Raw genomic sequence first — 23,166 nt, forward strand, 5'->3', positions numbered from 1 at the left:
TAATATTTCCCTCCTTTTTTTCTGGGAAAGTCTGGAAGAAACGAGAGTGAAACTGGTAGTCAGAGAATCAAGCCGGTGTTTGAGGAAGATCCCATCTTTGGTCGGCAAACATCCTACCAGAATGCAGCAGTCCACATACCTACGGATATATATGAAGGCTGTAAGTAGTGCATCAATTTCCAAAGTCCTATGCTCCTCATTCATGAAGGGTATATAGCCCTAATTTGTTTATGACTTGTCTTTATTTGGGCTCTCCTCTGCCCTCGCCTCATGAGCTAACCCCATCTTATGTGTCAGGGATGAAGCCAGTGTGATGTGGCTTTTAATTTGATTAGCAGTGGTCCTCCTCAGGGATTCAACATCCACACTGTGCAAGAGCAGCAGTAGTGACTATGGGGTAGGAAGCAGATGTAGATAGAGGTAGAGATAGATGTAGATAGCAGGTGTAGATAGAGGTAGAGAGGTAGATGTAGATTGCAGGTAGAGCTGGTATGTAATGTTTATTCCTGGAGAGTTTGAAAGAGTATTTTTCACAAAATGGCAGCAGTGGAAATAATGGCACTGTGGCACAGAAGAATTGCCTGGGCTAATGTTAAAATGCTTCTTCTAAAGTATGTGAAAGGGACAGAAGCTGCCCTGTGTATCTGAAGGTACATGGAATCTACACCTCTCTGAAGAGCAGGAGTGTGCTTTCCTGGATTCAGACACCTACCTTTCCCACCTTGCAGACCTGCTTTATGTTCACCCATTGTGCTACAGTTTCAGTGAGGTTTCCATGCATGAACTGAAACACATGGGCACGATCCACACTTCCTTTATTTTAGGCTTCTGGTAGATTGGACATTATGTGGACATAGCCAGGTGTACATAGGACATAGACATATGGAGTGCTGGTCATGTGTTCCAGGAGGCTGTGCAAGACACACAAGCCTTCATTCCCCATTGTGGGAATGGAAGAAGGTGAGATTTAGCTTTGCTGTAATGAAGAGGACAAAATTAGAAGGGGGAGTAGCCATTCCAGATTTAAATTTGCATTTGGTAGAGCATAAAACTCTTAATCTCAGAGCTGTGAGTTCAAGCTCCACGTTGGGAAAAAGATTCTTTCCAAGCTTCTGCTAACTAGGTGGTCCAAGGTAAAGCTTGTACCACTGTACGAAGCAACGTGTGGCTTCCCTGGGCCACCTCATAAGTAGTGCTGTTGTACCTTCATAATTCTTAAAAATATAGGAATCATCCTAAAAAATCCACCAGGGAACAGGATGAATGGTAATCCATCCCCATGTGGGAAAAGGGACAGGATGCAGTTGGACAAATGTGCCCATCCCTACTTATAGGGATGGAACATGGAAATTTTGGGGTAAATTTAGGAAAACGTTATTTGCAGCCTAGTCAACTGTAGCTTCAGTTCATTCTGATCTGAGTTAAATAAAGAAGGGCAGATACGATATTTTAATCAATGGGTCCTGTGGTCTAACACTATATAAAGATTGGGTGATAAAAGAGCAACAATAAATAGGCTTTCATCGTGCTCAGCAGCACATTGGAGAAATAAATCCACCACTACTTACAAATTAGACATTTTTTAATTAGGAATGATCCAATAAGATTATACAATTTGAATGTATCTTAATTAATAAACTGAAGAAAGCATTGCTGATGCATATACGGTAAATAAAAACAGGTCAGCTTATTTATTTATTTACTTAGATAATTTATATCCCACACCTCCAACATAAGATTTATGTTCCCATGATGGCTAACAAGATGAATAAGGAACAAAAGTAAACTTTTAAATAATAATAAAAAGTTCAGACTAATACAGTAAATTAAAACAAGCATTATCAGTTGCCGCCAATTTAAATAGCTGGCAAAATTGAACTGAGTCAAGGAATGAGTACGTTAAGGTAAAGATAAAGGGACCCCTGACCATTAGGTCCAGTTGTGGCCAACTCTGGGGTTGGGGCGCTCATCTCGCTTTATTGGCCGAGGGAGCCGGCATACAGGTCACGTGGCCAGCATGACTAAGCTGCTTGAGTACGTTAGCAGTTCTTAAAAGCTCATCATATTAGCAGTTTTCAAATGTGGAAAAGTGGGCATTAAATTTACAATGAAATATCTTCAGGGGGAAATGGAGCACTTTTTTTTTTTTAAAAGATAGAATGATGTCTTTATTGCGTGAAAATATAAAAAATGCTTAAAATATTTATGTTGGAATTGTGGGGGAATCAAAGAAGGCGATTTTGTCCATTGCTGTTGGACCTGTGAGAAAGTTAAAAACTATTGGAAGAAAATGTTAAGAAAGCTGTTGCTGTCACCCCAGAAGAAAGACCTTTAGAAAATCCTCAATGCATTGGTGTCCAAAGGAAGACAAAGAATGTTCTGCATGATAGTTAGAGCCAAAATCGTACTTGTGAAGTACTGAAAATACTTTCAAACATGCACATTAAGAGGATAAGAGATAACATTATGGAATAGAACTGTGCAGATTACAATAACATAGAAGCAGCACACAATGAAAATCTTTCCGAAGAAGGGTGTGGTTATGTATATAGTACTGTATTAAAATGCACAACAATATATTTTTGTAGAAATTCCAACCCCATTGTTATACAGATGGACAACTCCTCTTGCTCTGCCATTTTTCTATATTTTTGCTTGTTTATGTTAGGTGTTATATATCTATTTACTGGCATTCTTCTTCTCAAAAAAGCAAACCAAAATTTCAAAAAGGCCTACTGACCCACTAAATAATTACTCTACCCATTTAGATATGTGTGAATAGGGCAAGTGTTAGGGAGGCAGAGCTGCCCAAAATGACTGTTGCGGATGCAAGCTAACAATTATGCAAATAAAAAACATAAGGAATAAACATGATGGTCTGCTTCACATAAAAATGATGTCAGAAGTAGGAAAATAAGGACCCTCGCTCCATCCCACCCCTGAAATTTAGCACTGCTCATTTTAATTCTGCAATCTTCCAGCTCCACTGAAATCATATCACTGAATCAGAGACCCTAGTTTGACCTGAATTTATTTAAAATTCACGTCCGTTGCTTTGTGTCTGCACCTGTAAGTGACAAATGAGTGGAGATGGAAATGTCGACAGGACTGAGCAGAGGAAAAGTTGTGTGCAGCTTGTGGTTGGTCGTGCAGCCTGTCAAAATGACACAGATTTGGAGGATTACTCTGGGATTCTGACTTTAATAATGTAAAAGTGCACTGTAATTGAAGGAGTATGGTGGAAACAGCATCTTATTTCAGATAGTTCTCATTTCAGCTAAACTGTTATGAGAAATCCTGTCATTTCAGGAAGGCTAATTTATGCATTTTTGCTGGTGCCCCTTTGAAACACGACTCACTGGCAAAATCTGATTTTAAAATTTAGTATTGTCTTTCTATGGTTGAGGTATACTTTTTATGTAATGGGCATATAACGTTATTATATGAAAAATAAACGTATTCCCATACCATACTCATTTACCACAAGCCTGGATGAAATTACCCTCCCAGACACAATTTGGACAGTGACATCACCATAGCTGAGGCATGGAACATGCTTTCCATGTGTGAGATGCCAAGCTCCGTCACCACTTACTGGATTTAAAATATTGTGGTCAGGAAGAAGCCGCTGGCTGAGACTGGGCAGATCTACTGGCAACGTAGGTGAGCCCAGTTCTACTCTGCACCTTTTGACGTTCCAGATGAAGGACCCAATCCCAGGCTCAGCTGTGTGGTGTGGGGTTGCTTCCAGTTTATGCAGTCAGCTGATGTGGACAAGGTGATGGCTATATGCCCAGCCACAGGTGATCTTGACCCATGTCCCTTTTGGCTTATTAAATCTAGTAGAGGAAGGTTGATGGGTTGGTTCTAGAGCATAGTTAACACTTCATTCTATGGGGTTGGTCCCTGCTGCCTTGAAAGAGCAAGAAAAAAAGAAAAATATTTCCCATTAGAGCTTTAGGTTTGAACCTAAAGTCAAAGGAAACCTTGTTCACAATAGTACATCAAAAGCCTGGTCGAAAAGCACATTTGGTACATTTTCAAGAACTATTCCCATGAATGCAATAAGAAAGATTTACTTCAAGAAGAATCTCTTCTATTAAAGAAAGATGTTTGTGAATGAATTCAGTGCTATATCGGTCTAGAACTATATCAAGTGTCAAGAGGATATTAAAGTTTCCTAGCTTTTTATAAATATTTTAAAGGAGTAATAAAACTGCATGCACCATTTTTTGTTCTTTTTCGTGAAACTATTTAGTTCTGCTCATGGAGGATATAAAAACTTACGGACCTGGGTTTTTGTTCATACAAAAAACAGCTTCTTACAGAGATACCTCTGTGTACTTAAACGGCCTAGCATTCACTTTACTTCAAAGGTTTTCCCATATAAAACTAATAAATTTTGCTGCTGCTTCTTCCTTCTCTGTTAATCTCCAATGCCTGTTGTATTAGTTATTTGAACTGGACCTAAAAATCAAGCCTGTGTTTGGGAACTCTATGCTACAGAAGCTTAAAATTCTGTGTTCAGGAAGTCCAGATTCTGCACCAGCGCATCTAATGAAGGATGAATGTTAATGTCCTTGTGTTTGCTTATTGCAGCTAAAACCAACAAGGAGACTCTTGTCTTCTCACCTTGAAATGCCTCTCATGTCAGAGTGTTTTAATTTAGAGGCATATTATAATGTCTGCAAAACCGGAATCCTGTAACTATAAAAAAATTATACATCAAATAGGAGTATCCTGAGGGGCTTCCATATAATTACTATGATTTAATGACCAAGCGATTGAAAAAGTGGCCTTCAAAATGAACTGGCTGCTTCACCATGCTTAAATACCAAATATGTTTGCAAAGGAAAATAAGCCATGATGCAGACCTTTCTAGTCTGGTTATATCCTCTAATATTTTTTGCTTTCATTCTTGTCTGTTTTTCTATCTGTTTCATTATACTATAACCATTTGGGCAGGGCCTGTGTTGTTTTCTTAATTTTTGTACAACACCTAGAAAAATTAAGACATTGCATAAATAATTAACCATTGTTTCTAATGATAATAAGTATCACACATTACATATGCAATGTAAATTATTAAAATTAATCATTGGTTTAAAGGGAAGACTTTGATTTTGGCTACCCTCTTCTAATATCATCTGTGTGGAGTGTTCCCCCCAGGAAAGCAGTCCTGTTGCCGCCATGTTCAGTTTTTAGGCTCCGGACTTAGAGTTTCCTGTTTGTCCAGGATTTTGGTTGCTATCTTGGGTCATACAGTGTTATGAATTCTGGACTGTGGTGTTCATCTTTTAGTGAGCTGCGGGTAGCAGTCATCCTTTTTATTATTATTTGGGAATGAGCACTTTTTGGAATTTTGTTGTGTTGAGTTGTATCGAATTAAGCTGTCTTGTCCCTGCGGCCACAGTATCCCCCATTTTCTCCTCTCCCCCTGTACCTCAGTGCCCCCAGTGCATGTTACTGGGCAAATTGCTTTGCAAAAATGTGTTTATTATGCAAAAGTGCATGTTCATATTAAGGGAAATTAACACTAAAATGCTGCAGAGTTTTCATGAGGACACTGAAATAAACCAACAAACTGTGGAAAACGCGGGGAACTGAATTTACATTTGGAATAATGAAAAACCGAAATTGATCAATTTACTTGTCCCTACTCCTCTGTAACATTATTCAAAATGGCTGGAATGAGTTTTACCACACCTGTAGTACCACTGAAAATGAACTTGTAGCTGATATTATTATGCATTGTATAGTACTGGGAAGAACAGAGGTTGGAGGAACAAGACATGTTTTAATAATTTTAATGAATTATCCAAGGACTGGCTAGATGACGAGGAGTGGAGGGAGGTACAAGCTGGGGAACCCCAAGGGAAGCCCCAGAGGAGGCAGGCTCAGAGCCTGGGGATTGGTGGTGGGACACTGAGGAGAGGTCAGAGGGAGAAGGGGTCAAGGAAGAATGGTTGGATGCTGAAGAAGCAACAGGCTTTAGTGAGCAAGGAGAGCCTGTGACAGAGAGCAGGTCAGACTCAGGGGATGAAGCAGAGGATGGGGGGGGGGTAGAGGCTGCAGAAGAATCCCAGGAGTCTGCCCCTCCTACTGCAACAAACTCTCCTCCCCACTTGACTCCAAGGACATGCAGGGCAATGCGAAGGGCGGAACAGAGACTACAGGTGCCCAAACATAGTTTGAGGCTGCTTGAGAAACATCTGGCAGAGAAGGAGATCTAAAAGAAGTAGAAGGTGAGGACTGCTAGTCCTGGCAACTGCTCTATAGGACCAAGTTCTGTTGGGAGGCATTACTGGACTGTATGCTCTTTTCTTGAATAGAGAATTAGCTACACTGCCAAACTCTGTGTCTTGTGTGCTGACCTGCATCTGAACCAGCTCTGACAAAAGTATTTAAATGTGGGCGTGGTGCCAGCCTCTGAAGATGATGCTGGACAGATGTGAAGCCCAACGCTTAAACTGAAGTTTATGTGTTGCCCTGTTTTGGCAAGTTCATTAACCACAATAAGAGTAACTTCAGTTTGCTCTTGTTAACCTAAGACAGAAGTGAATTTTTCCAATCTACTCACAGCCATGCTGGAGATGGCAAGGGAGAGGGAGATCGTGAGACCTGCTGTGGCTCATATTTCTAGTCCTTAAACTTCAGTTTAGTGTTACAGCTGAACTATCCCATTGTTTAAACTGGTTCAAAATTAGTGAAACTGGTTTAAGCAAACAGAATCTTAAGTTAAGTAATATTATTTTATGTCATTAAGAAGTAAACCTGAAATGTTTGGATCCTCATATTATTCTCTCACATCTCCAGCAGATTTTTACTGACCTGAGCATTGAAGCTGGCAAATTAGATTGAGCTGGGGGTGAGTGAAAATCACTCAGAACATTATGAATGCCTCTTTTTTATTATTACAACATGGCTGCCTGCACTAAGAGTAATTAGTGCCTAATTTCCCATGAGTAGCTGCTCTGCAATCTAGCAGGGAGCCCTATGGGGAACTGTCACTTGTGAGCAATCTACATTTGTCACCCTTGCTTTAAAGCCAGAAAAAAAAATCTGCCTGTATCCCTGACATGACACATTCCCCTCCTTCACATTTAAAGGATATGGTCTAATAGTTAATCCCTTGAGGCATCCTACTGACAGTTGAACAACAGACAATAACTGATCACAGACCAAAAATGTGATCAGAATTAAAGGGACAGACCCACTTGTGCATGTTAAGTATATTCAGTATCCTTTTAGGGTCATCTCTCTGCCCCTCTGCCTCCCCTTCTCCCTCCCAGCTGGAAATTAGTGATGTGCTGAATATTTTATTTTGGCAATAAAAGAGGACTGTTTTTGTGGGGAGAGGGTCAGTGACATAGCTGTCTTTCCCCCCAAGAATGCCCCTGGGAATAGCACTGCATTATGATATAGAATCATTCCCACCTTTTCTTCTTCCAAGGACCTCAGGGCAGTTTCCAAATATGACTCGCAGGTTGTCTCCCATCTAGAGGACTCCTTAGTCTCCCCAGTGGACTGGCATCATGTGACTTTTCCCGTATGTCTGCAACTCACTCTTACTAGGACATTGTGGTTGTGTGCATCACAGAACAGGGATAATCTAGCCATGGTGATTTTTTTGCATTGGTAACCTCAAAACTTGATTATTTTAGTGTGCTCCGTGCAGGGCTACCCTGAGGCCTGGGTCCCACAGTTGCAACTGGTGCAAAATAATGCAGATTGCTGGTTAGCAGACTTGTTCACTGCTTAGAGACTATTGCAATTACCAGTATTTTTCACTCTATAAGACACACCAGACCACAAGACGCACCTAGTTTTTGGAGGAGGAAAACAAGAAAAAAAATATTTTGAATCTCAGAAGCCAGAACAGCAAGAGGGATCGCTGCGCAGTGAAAGCAGCGATCCCTCTTGCTGTTCTAGCTTCTGGGATAGCTGCGCAGCCTGCATTCTCTCCATAAGACGCACACACATTTCCCTTTACTTTTTAGGAGGAAAAAAGTGAGTCTTATAGAGCAAAAAATACGGTAAGTGGTATAGAAATCATTGAAATAAAGTAAACATTGGTATAATGTTCCATTAATAGTAAAAGAAATAAATAAGCATACAGAAAACCCCCACTCACGTACAGACCTCATGAAAAGGCAAGTGTAATGAAAGGGAAAACATGATATAGAGACCTTGTTTCTCTCAGCTGGTGGTAGATGTGCTTGGCTAGCTCCCTGTGATGGGTATAAAAAGTGACAGACCATCCAGAGTTTGAAAGAAAGAAGATAATGAAATACCAAATTAGAATAGCCTCCGAAACAGGCCTGACAGAAGCAAATGGACAAGAAGTTGCATAGACCTCAGCAGGACCTGGGTATGGTGGCAGAAAGAGGATAATGTACGAAGGCAATTTATTTTCTAGTTATTCTGCTGTACGCCTTTTGTTTCTAAAGATGTAGTTCAAGAATGCCAGACCAAAAATTTTTTAGGAGCCAGCAAGATTTTCAAGGAAGCAGATATGTCATCCTTTCCTCTGCTTTCAGGCCTGACTTTTGATGCTCAGTGACAGCTGAACACCTGGATTCTTCAACTTCTGCCCAATACTTGAATATAGGTGGTCTCCATTAGTATCTGCAGCTCTCTTTATCCATGGCAACTTAAAACAACATTTTAAAACAAAAACTATTTCATTTATTATTTTTTAAAATTAAAAAAACAATTTCTCTCTGAATTTTTTATTTTCTGAAACTTTATTTCCATCTGGCTGTATTTTATAGAATGTTAGTGTTCATACCAGAAAGAGGCAGATTTTGCTCTCTCTCTTCCATTTCTTTTAAAAATAAATCTTATATACATCAGTAACTTAACTCTGTAAAATCTGATGCAAAGCATACCAATCATTTCACACATTTCAGCTTTCCACTGTTGAAAATAGAGGAGCGCTTGGAATAACCCATTCTACTCTCAACTAAGACTGACCTATTAGACCAGCTTGCCTTCCCCAGAATTATATACTATAGCAAGCTTTGTGTGTCCTTCCTAATGCTATATTTGTTTAATCTGCAATAGCCTTATCCATGCTGATTTAAGCACCAAGAGGGTTATTCTTGCTTTGAGTTGGCAAAGGGGGGTAAATTATAATGATGATGAACTCATTTATCAGGGACGGGTACCAGAAAATAGTGACAGTTGAGAGCTTGTGGTTATTATTGCAATTATTATGTTACATTTATATACTGCTTAATGCCTAGGTGGCTTCTAAGCAAGTAATGTGATAACATGCATATCAAATGGTTGCTTATAGTTTATTTCTTTATTTCTTTTTTATTTCAACTAAACATACTCAGTTAATTGCTGTTAATACAGTATGGTATATTATGTTAGCTGGTAAAGAATATAAATCCTACAATACTGGTATAAAGCAGCATACTTTTGTGAGCTAGAGTAATAAGAAGATGAAATAAGCTCCTGTTGACAACTTACATCTGAGAGAAAATTGCATCCTGAAAAGTTTATTAGCTCCAATATGGACGTAATAGTTTCGACAGCAAGTAAACGAGAAATTTCATTGCAGAAACTAGCTCATTATTTAAAAACAAAGTAGTGCTAGAAGCATCAGCTGTTGGTTTATTATGTCCAAGGTTCATTTCATTTAACTTGAAATTTGTGTCCATAAATCCCTTAGAAGTTGTGCCCTATAAACGCTTCTCTTGTTGTGAAAGTGCCAGAGTGGAAAGTGGGTGCTGTGCCTAATCTAGTTCAAGTGTCTTCTTTTAAAACAAACAAACACCATAACAGATACAAATGTGGGAATCTTCAATCAACGCTTAAAATTACTTTGGCTGTGTAGTCTAATGTTAAGTCATTTCAAGGCTAAGTGATTTTAACTAGAGTTGCTTCAGTTGAAGTTTTACTATAGGATATTAATGTAAACTATTTATCTGAAAAGTTTGTTCCTACATACCAAACATCAGAAAACAGGGGGCATGAGTGGTAGAATGCAGTGCCACACAGACAAAATCATGCAGCATTGCCAAAATCATTTCTTCCCTTCACAACATTCTTGTCCTAGTTTATATGCTTGCTAACTTTGACCCATTTGGGACTTCCCCAGCAAACTGAGGCCAGGATGAACACACCACCTGAAGGATAGATGTGTGAAGGGAAGTGAAGGATAGATGTGTAAAGGGAAGAAGCCCTATGCAGTTTTAAATAAATAACCGGTGGCCTGCAAATGTGGTCATTTTGCTTGAAGTGGGGAGGTACAGCTGCTTGTGTTGCAGCCTCCAGTAACTACAACAAGGCTATTTAGTCCCACGGTCTTTGGTGGTTTCATGGTCTTCTGGTGGTATCATCTGCAGGCCTCTGATCAAATGCACTCTGTGAAGATAAAAAATTTTTTTCCCTTCCAGTAGCACCTTAAAGACCAACTAAGTTAGTTCTTGGTATGAGCTTTCGTGTGCATGCACACTTCTTCAGATACACTGAAACAGAAGTTGCCAGATCCTTCTATATAGTGAGAAGGTGGGGAGGGGTATTACTCAGAAGGGTGGTGGGAATGGGTGATTGGCAGATAGCTGTGATGAGCCTGTTGACGACTCTTAACGACTGCAATAGGTCTTACAGGAAAAAGCAAGGGGTGAGAAGGTGAAAAATGGCTTTGTCATGTATAATGAGATAAGAATCCAATGTCTTTGTTCAGACCAGGTCTCTCCATGGTTTTAAGTTTGGTAATGAGTTGCAATTCAGCAGCTTCTCTTTCCAGTCTATTTCTGAAATTCCTTTGTAGTAATACAGCTACTTTGAGATCTTGTATAGAATGTCCTGGGAGATTGAAGTGTTCTCCTACTGGTTTCTCTGTCTTGTGATTCTTGATGTCCGATTTATGTCCGTTTATTCTTTGGCGTAAGGTTTGGCCTGTTTGTCCAATATAGAGAGCTGAAGGACACTGTTGGCATTTGCTGGCATATACAATGTTAGACGATGAGCAATTAAATAGTCCCGAGATGGTATGTGTGATGTTGTTGGGGCCAGTAATGGTGTTGTCCGGGTGTATGTGGCAGCAAAGTTGGCATCTGGGTTTATTGCAGGCTCTGGTGCCAGTGTCCGTGTTACGTCTGGTTGTAGTATTTGCACTGGAACTTATTTCAGCCGCTTGCCCAGGCTGATTGCTCTCAGGAGGATAAATAGTGCCCATGTCATGATGGTGGGGAATGTGCCAGCTAAAGTATTAAAACTCTCTCAAAATGCTGCCTTCTTTAAAATGAAATAATCAGTTGGGGAGGTTACCAGGGATTTTTTGTGGGGTGGGGGAGTTGGGCGCATAAAACAATGCTTGTGTAAACTTCAGAGGATCGTTTGGATAAATCTTCACATAGCTTGTTCTTTAGCTACATGCTTTTGTTTATTGTTAGTAAATGGTTAATAAATATTCTGCCTTCAAAGAGGAGTCCATTCCCCATCAGATTTGCTTAAAAGCCCTTAAATATTTATCTAAAGTCTATTGCAAAGTGCTATTTACCAAGCTTTTGGGTACACACTCAGTTCCATACTGGTAAATAAAGAGATTCAACAACTCTGGCCAGTGCCTTGCATGAGCTGCGGAGCAGAACCAGCATTATTCTGCATCTGAACTCTGCTGGGGAAGATCCGTAGCAGAGGCAAGCCGTCTTCCAGGGAGGTTTGCTTTCCACCTTTACTGATCTTCTAACTGAGAAAGGTTTCAAAGGAACCCCAGGATCCCCCCAAATATAGTTTGAAAACCACTTATTTTATCTTCTCAAAAGTCATAATTCAAAGTCCTGGTCCTGTATTGGCAGACCAACTATAATATTAACGGAGATCAAAGATCATTAGTTATTAATATGGTCTCCCTAGCAGCAAATGACAGCAACAATCAGTCCAACAACATCAATGGCCTCGTGAATAACTTTTGATCCCTCGCACAAAGTTGTGAGTAGAAGACTTTGAAGCCTAGGAGAAGAGCATTAGGAATGCCTTTACATAATAGATCAAAAAGCAGCTCATAAAAATGATTTAGCAAGGACTAGCAATAATATCATTATGATGATTTGACAGTTCATATTTAATCCTCAATAGTTTTGGACACATCATACAGATTTAATACATTCTCCACATAGTGTAATGATATATAATTCTGAAAACTAACTTAGTTCAGCTTCTGTTCTAAATGTTTGCTAGGAGTTTCCTCTGAGAATCTTTTGTGCTTGAAATGACTGATAGGTATCCAAATAATTTTTCTGTCTGTGGTGCCTTCTACAGTTCCAACATATAATTGCTCACTCATCTTCAACTGGCCAACATATTGGTGAGGAGGCAGACGTATTTCCCTCAGGATCTGCTACTGCTCCCAAGGTACAGCAGTGTTGTCAGGGCCTTGTGGGAAGAGGCATATAATATATAGAGCCTCCATCCCAGTTGTTCCCATGGTCCAGGGAATGACTGGCTGGTGGGGTGGGGTTCCACCACAGACCTGGCCTTTGAGCACTGGCATATGTACTGTTTACTGGGACAATGTGAGGGCAGTGCCCACATCACCCAACCTTACTGCTGCCTTGCCTTTGCCCTATCCCAGGAAATGGAGATGATGCAGGAGGCATCTGTGGCAGCATTCCTCACAGCCAGCCTCTCTTGGTTCAGGAGTAGCAACATGGAGAACTCCTGCAGTGTCCCTAGACTCCAGTTCCATCATCCTTGACCGCTGACCATACTGGCTGGGGCTAATGGGATTTGGAATCCAACAACATCTGATTACCGATATGCTAGCTACAATGCCTGGCTTGGGCACTGCAGTTAGAGTGGTGCCAGTAGACATACCTCTGGTGCCTGCTTGTCTTGTGGTGTTCCACAGTGTTTCATCATGTAGATGTTTAACATTAGATGAAATTGCTGGGAGACTGTTCAGCATCATAAATATGCAGGTGGCACTGAGCCCTCACTCTCCTAGTCATAGAGATCTTTAACCACTGCTAGAAGGTGGAAATGGACTGTGGGTGGTAAATAAATGGAAGCTTAATCCAAACAAGAGAGGCGATAACCTGTGTATGATTTCTTGAAACTCATTTAAACCAGAATGATTACAAAGTGGTGAAAGAGGATTCAGCTTCCACTTGAAAATACATCTTAATACTGGCCTTGATTTTGGATGCTTAGGCATTGGCTGTGGCCAGAAGTGCCTTTGCTCAAGTCAGGCTGGTGTGCCAGCTATACTCACAACACAGACTGAGGGCTGCTTCACACATGCCTTGCTTGTTTATCAGAAGTGTGGACTAGTGGAAGTAGTCATTTATCTTCCTTCCTTTTCTTTTTACCAAGAATGCCCTTGGGAATGATGACATGTCATGACACATTGGTCCATTCTTAGTGAGAAATGCTTCTGGGCTGCTGCTGCTTATTGAAGATCTGTCATCTCTTGAAGTGATGGCAAAGGTGTTGTTTTTTAAGTTACATCTCTGCTTCCATATTGCATTTGTTGTGGACACAGTGCTTCTCATGCATGGCAGTTGTGTGCACTGTCTACATAAAGATGCCCTCATCAATCAGGAATGCTAATCCCATATTTTCCCTCCAAATACAGATTTACTGTTTCTCTGAAAAATCTAAGTAAAAAAACAACAACACCCTGCAGAAATGCTAAATCAGGATTAAATGGAGCATGTGGGAAATATAGGATGGCATTTTGACCAGGATGTCATATTGTGAAAGCTGCACAGAACTTGCATTCATGAGCAGGATTGGGTCCACAATAAGTTGCCCTGCAGAAATACCCACAAGTCAGGATGTACAGTGGTGCCCCACAAGACGAATGCCTCGCAAGATGGAAAACTCGCTAGACGAAAGGGTTTTCCGTTTTATGAGCTGCTTCACAAGACGAATTTCCCTATGGGCTTGCTTCGCAAGACGAAAACGTCTTGCAAGTTTGTTTCCTTTTTCTTAACACCGTTAATACAGTTGCGACTTGACTTCGAGGAGCAACTCATAGAACGCAGTGTACATAGTAGCCTTTTTTGAGGTTTTTAAAGACTTTGGTGATTTTTGAAGCTTTTCCAAAACTTCTTTTGCAGCCATTTGGTAAGTTAAGCTTTTAAAACTTTTTTTGGGGGGGTTGGATTTTGGGTTGGGGTGTTTGGAATTCAAGGACTTGGTGTTGGGGAGGGGTTTGCAAGAATCTGGAAGCTTGTGTGTTTTTTTCCCTGCATTTTTATGATTTTCTGTGACCATTGGGACACTCTGCTGTTTTTTTTAAAAAAATCTGGATTTGAATTTCTGTGTGCTGGGTGGGTGGGGGAACAGTTGGGGAGGGGTTTGCAAGAATCTGGAAGCTTGTGATTTTTTTTCTGCATTTTTATGATTTTCTGTGACCATTGGGCCACTCTACTGTTTTTTTAAAAAAATTCTGGGTTTGAATTTTGAAATGCTCTTTACAGTATGTGTGACTTTAAAGAGCACTTAATAAACTTTTGTTGTACCAAATTTTGCTTTGTTTGGACTTTTTTTGACCATAGGAACGCATTAATTGATTTTCAATGCATTCCTATGGGATTTCGTGCTTCGCAAGATGAAAAATTCGCTAGACGGAAAAATTCACAGAACGAATTAATTTCGTCTTGCGAGGCACCACCGTAGCAGCATTCCGGTTGGGCCATTTTCCATGAGGAATACTTCCAGGCCACTCCTTCTGCTGCTTATTGAAGCTTTTTTACCACTTGAAGTGGGGAAAAGCTTCTTTTTACAGCTTGGAAAGAAATATTGACTAAATATTCCCTCACTTTCTATCAAGTGAACCCTTCTCTGAAAAAAATGCCCCCTTCATGCCCAAAGTCTCTGAAGATGCCCCTCTTCTTGGGAGATGAATGACCCCCACCAAAGTGGGAAAGATAATATAAATTGCTCAGTGCAGTCAAAATACCTTAAAAATGGCATCCACTTTTTTGGGATTCTGACTCACACTTTAATATTTAACCTTCCCCTCATCCCAACAGGTGTAGCATTGACATAGTTCAGAGGGTGAAATCCTGGCCATGCTATTGATATACATCATTCATTCCACACACATTCACGTGCTCCTTTTAAAATTTATATTTCAGAAACCATAGAAAACCTTTCCAACAACTTTACATGTGTTCTTTAGTAACCTGCCGAACAATTCTATCAGTACAACTGCCTCAGGAAAAGGGATTGGCGGGTCATATTTAGCCTTATGAAGAGGCTTTGGCTTCAACAGTGATAAATGAATACCACTGTAAACAAAAGCTGCTCAGTAACCTTTGACAGTAGCTGAAATGTTGAGGGTGAAACAGATCATTATGATCTCCCAGGAAGCCACTGATTTTCCAACATTCTCTTAGTGAAAATCAGGTGATAAAGAGCTAGGTGTTGTGCAAACTATTTTCCTTCTACTTCTATTTTTATGTTAAGTAGTACTATGACAAAAACATCAAATAACTTCCTAAAAAAGATAAAGCAGCAAATACCTTCTCTTGCTTCCATACTTGAGCTTTTGCGTGATAACTGCTAGAAAAACTATTCCTTCCCCCTGCATTGGTTGGCAACAATGGCAGCCTGGGCTGGATCTCCACTGACCTGTTTAATATTATTAGAATGATATTAGATATATCGTTCTAAAACATCTAAAACAGGAAACAGTCTCTTTTGCTTTCTCCCCAAGGCCTCCCTGGTTGCTTTGCAGTGCCCTCTGTTTTCTCAGCCAGCAATCTCCTTATTCCTGCTATTTTCTCAGCCAGCTCTCTTTGAAAACATGGGATAACAATAGTGGCCTACTTTACAGGGCTACAGGATTACCTAGAGAATATATATGAACTGTTTTGAATAGTTGAAATGCAATCGGAGGTAGTCAACTTGATATTCCCTAGAAGTTGCTGGACTCCACTTCCGTCAGACTCAGCCAACATATCCAAAGTTCAGGGCTGATGGGAGCTGAAGTCCAGCAACATCTGGAGAGCATCACAGTGCATACCCCTCATTTAATTGCTTGTGCATGTATCTCAATGAATTAACCTGCACGATGTGAGGGGGAACCATTTCATTTCTCCAACCACAATGCCAACCCTCAATAATAGTATAATGTCTAGGGAGGGAAGCAGCACAGCGTCCTCATGAATTGGATAGGCAGACAAGAAGTGGAAACACACCTAGTCATTTTAGAAAGTCAAAAAAGAAACAGTATATGGGGCTGTGAAATGTATAGGCAAAATTAATAGTAAATGAATGCATCAAATTCCCTTTAAAGTCCCAATTAACTGTTAATACAATCACTAATATTCCTTTTATGCGATGCATAAAATATTGTACCTCCTGCATATTCTTTTTGAAATACCCAAGGTTTAGCATAAAGCAGTAACACATTTCCTAATACTTCTGTACTGTTTCTGTCAATTTATCTGGTCCTCCTTTCCCCATCATCTTATCCCATACTCTTGAATAGCCTTATAAAGTTATCTTCTGCCAAAGTCTACACTGAACTACTTATTTTCTTTAAGCTGAATGAGAATGACTTTTTTATATCAAACTGCAGCAAATATCCACCATCAATTTGCAGTGTTGATGCAGAACTCAGGTAGAATCAGGTTGGATGAAAGAGTCAGCTGCATCATGGTGTCTTCTGCCACTTGTTGCTTTTAATGGCTCAGAGTCAAAGTGGTATTGTTGATGTTGTTAAGTTTGAGGTTCTTAAACCTATTGCAGTCATGTTAATTAGTTGACAGGCTGGCACTTCACAGCCATTTGCAACACTGGAATAGCTTTTCTCTATGTTCAGGAGATTAAACACAGGGCAAGGTGTTACACCTTCTCTCCCTTTCACAGCAAAATAACTTAGCTTGAGGAAGGGACAGGTTGTGCAGTGTGCATTCAAAAGAAAATAGATTTCATACATCATTGGGAGTGGCAGCCAAGGAAAGGGTTGTGGGGTTTTTTGTTGTTGTTTTTATGCCTTGGTGAACATGAAGGAAAACATGGTAGGGAAGCAAAAAGTGGGCTCCAATGGAATGGATTCAGGATGAGGATGAACAAACCTGTCAATGTCAGTTCTCTCTGTTTCTAATTTTGCCAGTCTAAAATTCACTGTTCCACATTTGTGCAGCAGTTTGCAGGTATGTGTTTTAAATTCTTGTGAAAATTCATCAGCATTTTAGTGTGAAATTTTCCTAATAAAATATTTTTTGCATATAGCTTTGACTATGCAAACTTTTGCAAGCAATTTCTAGTAATATAATGCATTTTTGTATTTTATTTCACTAGTATAATGCATTTTTATGCACATTCCCCCCTAATTTATGTATTGGTTACATACTGTTTGGTTGGAAAACCACATTCAGAGGACTGTAGTTTCAAAGGGTAGCAGAGTTTCAGTTCAGTTTGAGAAGCGCAAATAAGGTAATTTATTAAAATGCAAACAAAATCACATACCTCCTCCATCCATGTTTGAGAGGCTTGCCCAAGATGGGCTTCACCCTCCTGGGTTCTGCCCACATTCATTTAAGGAGGAAGGCTTACGTATCTGAGCATGTCTGCTTCGAATGTTCACTGCTCCTTCTTGGAGAGCTTGTTTGTTCAGTTCTCTTTCAAAGAGAACTTACTTGGAAATTCTCATGAGCATTCAAAGCTACTGTTATACTAAATCACAACATTAGTCTGTCTAGTTCAGGGGTCTGCAACCTTTTTCAGCCGTGGGCTGGTCCACCGTCCCCCAGACCATGTGGTGGGCCAGACTATATTTTGGAAAAAAATATATGAACGAATTCCTATGCCCCACAAATAACCCAGAGATGCATTTTAAATAAAAGGACACATTCTACTCATGTAAAAACACGCTGATTCCCGGACCGTCCATGGGCCACATTGAGAAGGCGATTGGGCCGCATCCGGCCCCCGGGCCTTAGGTTGCCTACCCATGCTCTAGTTCATTATGGTCAACTGTGACCAATAGTTGATCTACTAGATATCAGGCAGGGATCTTCCCCAGCTCTATTGCTTAGGTGCTTTTTGGGGGTTTGGGTGGGTGTTTCAGGTACCAGGGACTGAAGTTGAGAATTTCTGCATGCAAAGCAGAAGATTGAAGCATCCATTTTTTCTTCTTCTTATCGATTCTGCTCAGGTTAGCATTTTTTCTTTCTTCCCTTTCCTCCACTTTCAGGATTTATCATTTTAATGCAAGCAATGTTCACTTTTGTAAACATAAAGTTCTAGTTTCTGCTTCAGGGCCTCATACATTAAAACCAGTGAACATTATATAGTGTAAAGTTGTTGACTTTTTTGGGGTGGTGGTGTAAATTTACTTTGATGTTTGTTATGCTTCACCTGTAAAAATTGGAGTTATTCTTAACCATTTCTTTTCCTCTCCTTCAGTAGAGAGCAGGAAAGAAATGTCTTGCAATTTCCCCCGAGAAGGAAAGTATACTTCTCTTTCCATTTAGAGCAGTTGTTACTGGGATGCTTTGTAAAACAGATCACTAACAAGAGTTAAAGAGCCTTATTTGAATCTACCTGCTTGGGTTGCCAAATATGGTCATTCTAGCTATTTCCCTTTCACAACCCATCTAATCTTTCTATTGTGCTTAAATCTATAATTATTGATCTCATGCTGCTCTGCTGAAGTGTCATGTGTTTTTATTTTATTTTTTAAAAGTCAACTGGCCTTGATTGGCTGCAATCTCATTGCGGCTGTCAATGTGCAGCTGCAAGCACAGCACCTGAAGATGGATAAACCCTGACTAGTAGAGTAATAATATCTTCGCAACATGGCAACAGCATAGCTATCTAATTTCCATGTTCAGTGGCGTGAGCAGAACAGAAATTACACTGATCTTGGAGACAAGGGTTCCATTAGCATACAAATGACACAAACTAAAGTTTGGTCTCTAATTGCACCCTCTTAAGTGGAGGACAGAATTGTTTCATGTATGTTGCATTCACATGCAACATGCAAAAGCTGCCCTATAAAAATCTGGAGCGCTTGCCCAATTTTTTTAGCCTCGGTGCTGTTTAATGGATTAATGGTTAATGGGGAGTAATTGGGAAAAGTAATATGGTGGGTATATTGTGTAGTGTGTTCTGTGTATAAATAACATATCTATAAGTATATCAGTACCTCTATATGCTAGATTTATTAGGCTACAGAAGTGAACCAATTCCACTGAAGCACATTACATTTGAGGCAAATGTGAAAGCTCTCTCTGTAGTGTTACGTTCGTGGTGGTCCATTCACACATGGAAGTCCCCATGGTATTGCCGTCACCAAGGGATTCATATGCATTTGCTAACCTGCCCCATGGATGAAATATCTGCATGAAAACATCTGGAATTTTTTATTTTAAATTAATGATTAATAATGCAGAATAAATTGAAGTGTCGCCAGGAGATGCCAAGATGTGTATTTGCAAATGCATTTTCCACAGAAATCCATCTCTCAAGATTAGCAAACAGAATTGCAGAGCAGAATTTCATACTTGGCTTAGTCTTGTATTATGTTCAGTGAATAAATTAGCACCCAGATGCAAAATCGGGGGGGGGGGCAACCCCTTGTATATATTTTGCTTTAATCCATGGTGTATTTTCCTCCTTGGCAATCTCCAGACAGCTTGTTGTCTGTGAGGGTTTTCAGATTCTACACTCATTCCAGGGGTGTGTGTGTGTGTGTGTGTGTGTGAGAGAGAGAGAGAGAGAGAGAGAGAGAGAGAGACTTTGCAATTCAATTTTGAATAAATATCCCTTCAGAAAAGCAGCCTGAAGAAGCGTGTTAAGTTGGAACAGTTCACTAATCACAGCAGCAGTTATCAATTCCCTTGTTGAGCATGCAATGGTAATAGCAGCCAAGTAGTAATAAAAGCAAAAGAAATTTGTGTGTGCATTTTTCTTTCGCTGGTAGTTGGAGGATCATCAGCCAAATAGCCTCCTGGTACTGGTTTCTATATAAAAATCAAGGCTTTCAGCCTCCATGCATATGGCAATAGCTAACCTGTCAAGTCTGTGAAGTGCACTTGCAAACAAGTAACAAGAGAGAAATGTGCTCTGGCGGAAAATCAACAAAGACCTGAAGAGATGGAGTAAAAACAACTTCAGCTTCTCAGACAAAATAGCCATGATTAAAATGATAACCTTCCTGAAGCTAACCTACCAAAACCTTCCAATCTGGATTTCCTCAGTCCAACCCTGTAAGTGGTACCTAACACCACAGAGGAATCTCATCTAAATGCTGGAGAGGCTGCATCAGCATTGGCACGTGCCTCCACATGTGGTGGGAATGCCCCAAAGTTCAATTCTTCTTGATATTAGTGCTGCAGCAAATTTCCAAAATAACAAAACAGGTAATAGACATCATGTATGACATAGCCAAAACACCAAAACAGACTTGTGGGTCAAACAAGGAGGCCTGACTGACCTAATTAGGCCTGCCGTCCAATGACTCTATCATTGTATTACAATATATATATCCAAGATAATTTACTCTTAGAATTACTCTGCGTTTTAAACTTGCACAATGTAGCCAAGTGAAAGTGGCTATTTTTTTTTTTTGGACATGTTTCTTTAAATATTAGCAAACTGGAGAGACCTTCGTCTGGTCCACTGATAATAACAAAACCCCATTGTTCTTTGGAGAGGAAAAGATTTTGCAGCTCCACATGTTATCCTGCAGTCATACATTGTGTGTTTGTGGCAAAAAGCACATACATGACAGGTGTGCATCTTTACAATACACTCATGTACATACTGAGAACCATGGCTGAACTTAAGCTCCATACATTCATATTTGCTAAGCAAAGTACAAGTGTAACACTGGTAAACCCATGCCAAGCATCATTGCTGCTTATGTGAAACTGCCCTCATCATTCAGTTTGAGGTCCCAGGATTTTTTGGGAATCTTGGAGGTAGGCAGCCTTGCTTGCTAAAACAGAGAGAGGTTCAAGGTAACCCATGCTTCTTGAAAACATCATTTGGGGAATAATTGTTTGACAAATCATTGTTCATATGAAAGTCATTCTTCAGGGACTTGCTTGCTTTGCTATCTATGAGTTTAAAACAAACCACTGTAAACAGAAATAGTCTATGTTCTTATAAGCCAAATGAAGCGGCCTGGTTTTATTACTTCAGGATGCAGTGGTGAGTAACCAGTATTCTTATTATGCAGGATCTGTTTTGTTTCTTTTCCATTTCCTGCTCATTCATCACATTTTATTTTCAACTAATAAGTACAGTTGTGGGCTGTGTGGCTGGTTTTGTGGTGCTATGTGATACAATAAGCTCTAAAATATTGAAATATTTACCTCTCCAATTCTGCTGGATGCATAAATTTCACTGTTCATTTTTAAAAAGGGGCTATAAGCTTTTGTATTTGAATTCATGGCTTTGTACCTAATCGCCCGCCTCTGCTGACAGTATGAGGCATGAGCCAAGATCATCAGCTATCTAAAAATAGCCATGCCTAATACAAGCCTGGAGTACTGCCACAATTATATCCTACCCAGGGGAAAAGAGAATAGCTGCTCTTCGTTCTTTCTCTTCCCTCGGCCTCGAGAATTTAGGGTGTGAGTGTTGTTATTCGACTGAACCAAGTTTGCAGAAATGATCCTTTTAATTCTATGCTGAAAGCATATGCTGTGTTCTCTCTGTCACATTGCCTAAAGATGATACAAGTATGAACACACATTTTAGGATGGGGTTTCCCTGTCAACATGCCCAAGACCATCTCCCATCTTGCCTTTCCCAGTAAGGTTTTTAAAAGTGATAATAAGATATGCATATTTTGGAAGAAGGAGCAGAACTTGAAGAAACATTTTCTCGTCAGGGAAATGGGCAAAAGGTCCAGTACTCCGTACTCAGCATCTTGCAACTTAATCTCCATATCAAAACTCATTTCTGTTCTAGACCAACTAGGAGTCTTTAGGCAAAGCCATGTAATATCTGGATTTCATAAAAGTGACCTACCTTATAGGATGGTTGTACTGACATAACATATATGCAATCATATTAAAACTTTACAAACACTTTATAAATGCTAAGTAGTATTCTGTTAAAATACTTAAATTTTTTTGAATTGGATGTTGTTATAAAAAGTTGGAATAGAAAGGTTCAAATAAATAAGGTTATGATTGTTGGCTACAAGCAAAAGCTGAGGTCTTGCATGACACTGCTCAAGACATATATTTTTGCATGGAAAATTTAAGATCCTTTGCAAGGCCCCGTGCTCCAGGCCCCATTTCCATCCTCTAACCCTTCTCAAACTGGCTGACATTTTAGAAATCAAAATTTTGGCAGTCCCAATCTCCAGCCTTCATACTCAAACGTTCTGTAGAAGCGCTTTGAAAACTGTCTTTTAGTGCAATTTGATTATTATAATGTTTTATTGGATTTAATAGCTGATTTTATTGGGTTGTGATTTTATTGGGTTGTGCTAGTGTTGTTACACCCTAAATCCATAAACTGAGCTGGATTAGAAATTCAACACACTTAATTTCACTGGCTATTCTGCTGTGTAACTCTAGCTGAGGATGCTAAATTGCAAATGTTATTGCTGAGGCAGTCATTAATCTTTTTCTTTAACAACTTGATATGATAAATGTTGTCAGATGTAGATTTTTTTTTTAAAAAAGAAATTCTTCATTTCTCTAGCTACATCCTTGTGGCATCTGCTGCCAATTATACCAGATTAATACAGCTATAGCTGCACCATATCAAATACTTTATGTGTGGAGATCACTGAGTGATATTGTACAGCGGAGGACAACCAGTTTATTGATGAGCAGACCCATGAGCTGTCTGTTGAGATTGGCTGCCATGCACGACAAAGTAATTTCATTCCCTTTTATTAACTTTCTTAATTTATTTGAAGCTTCATCCAGACAATGATTTGGAAAGAGACTAATCTAAGATTAAAAACACCAAAGAGTCTTATGGCACATCAAAGACTAACAAATTTTATTGTGGCTTAAGCTTTTGTGGGCTTAATCAGATGCATGGAACATGATCTTCAGCTGTCAGGTGTATATGGGCATAGATGCAAAGGGGGAGGAGGGGAATGTAAAGCTTGGACTTCAGTATTTGCTACCGGGCCAACTTGAAGGTGTTACTATAAAGCTCTATACGGCTTAGGTCCAAGCTGTTTGACAGACCACATTCCCTCCCGTGAACCTA

The 23,166-nt window shown here is 39.8% G+C and overlaps 1 protein-coding gene across 5 annotated transcripts in view; it reads left to right on the forward strand.

Annotated features, from left to right (window-relative positions):
• CACNA2D1 (calcium voltage-gated channel auxiliary subunit alpha2delta 1) overlaps positions 1–23,166 on the forward strand; it is a 373,123-nt gene that overhangs the window by 221,074 nt on the left and 128,883 nt on the right. For all 5 annotated transcript variants that reach the window (XM_083574976.1, XM_083574975.1, XM_083574977.1 and 2 more), the window contains exon 6: positions 31–160. In XM_083574976.1, coding sequence (XP_083431102.1) covers positions 31–160 — 130 coding nt within the window. The remainder of the gene's footprint in view (positions 1–30; positions 161–23,166) is intronic.

The sequence above is a fragment of the Podarcis filfolensis genome, assembly GCF_964270895.1.
Source record: "Podarcis filfolensis genome assembly, chromosome: 10".
NCBI classification, from domain to species: domain Eukaryota; kingdom Metazoa; phylum Chordata; class Lepidosauria; order Squamata; family Lacertidae; genus Podarcis; species Podarcis filfolensis.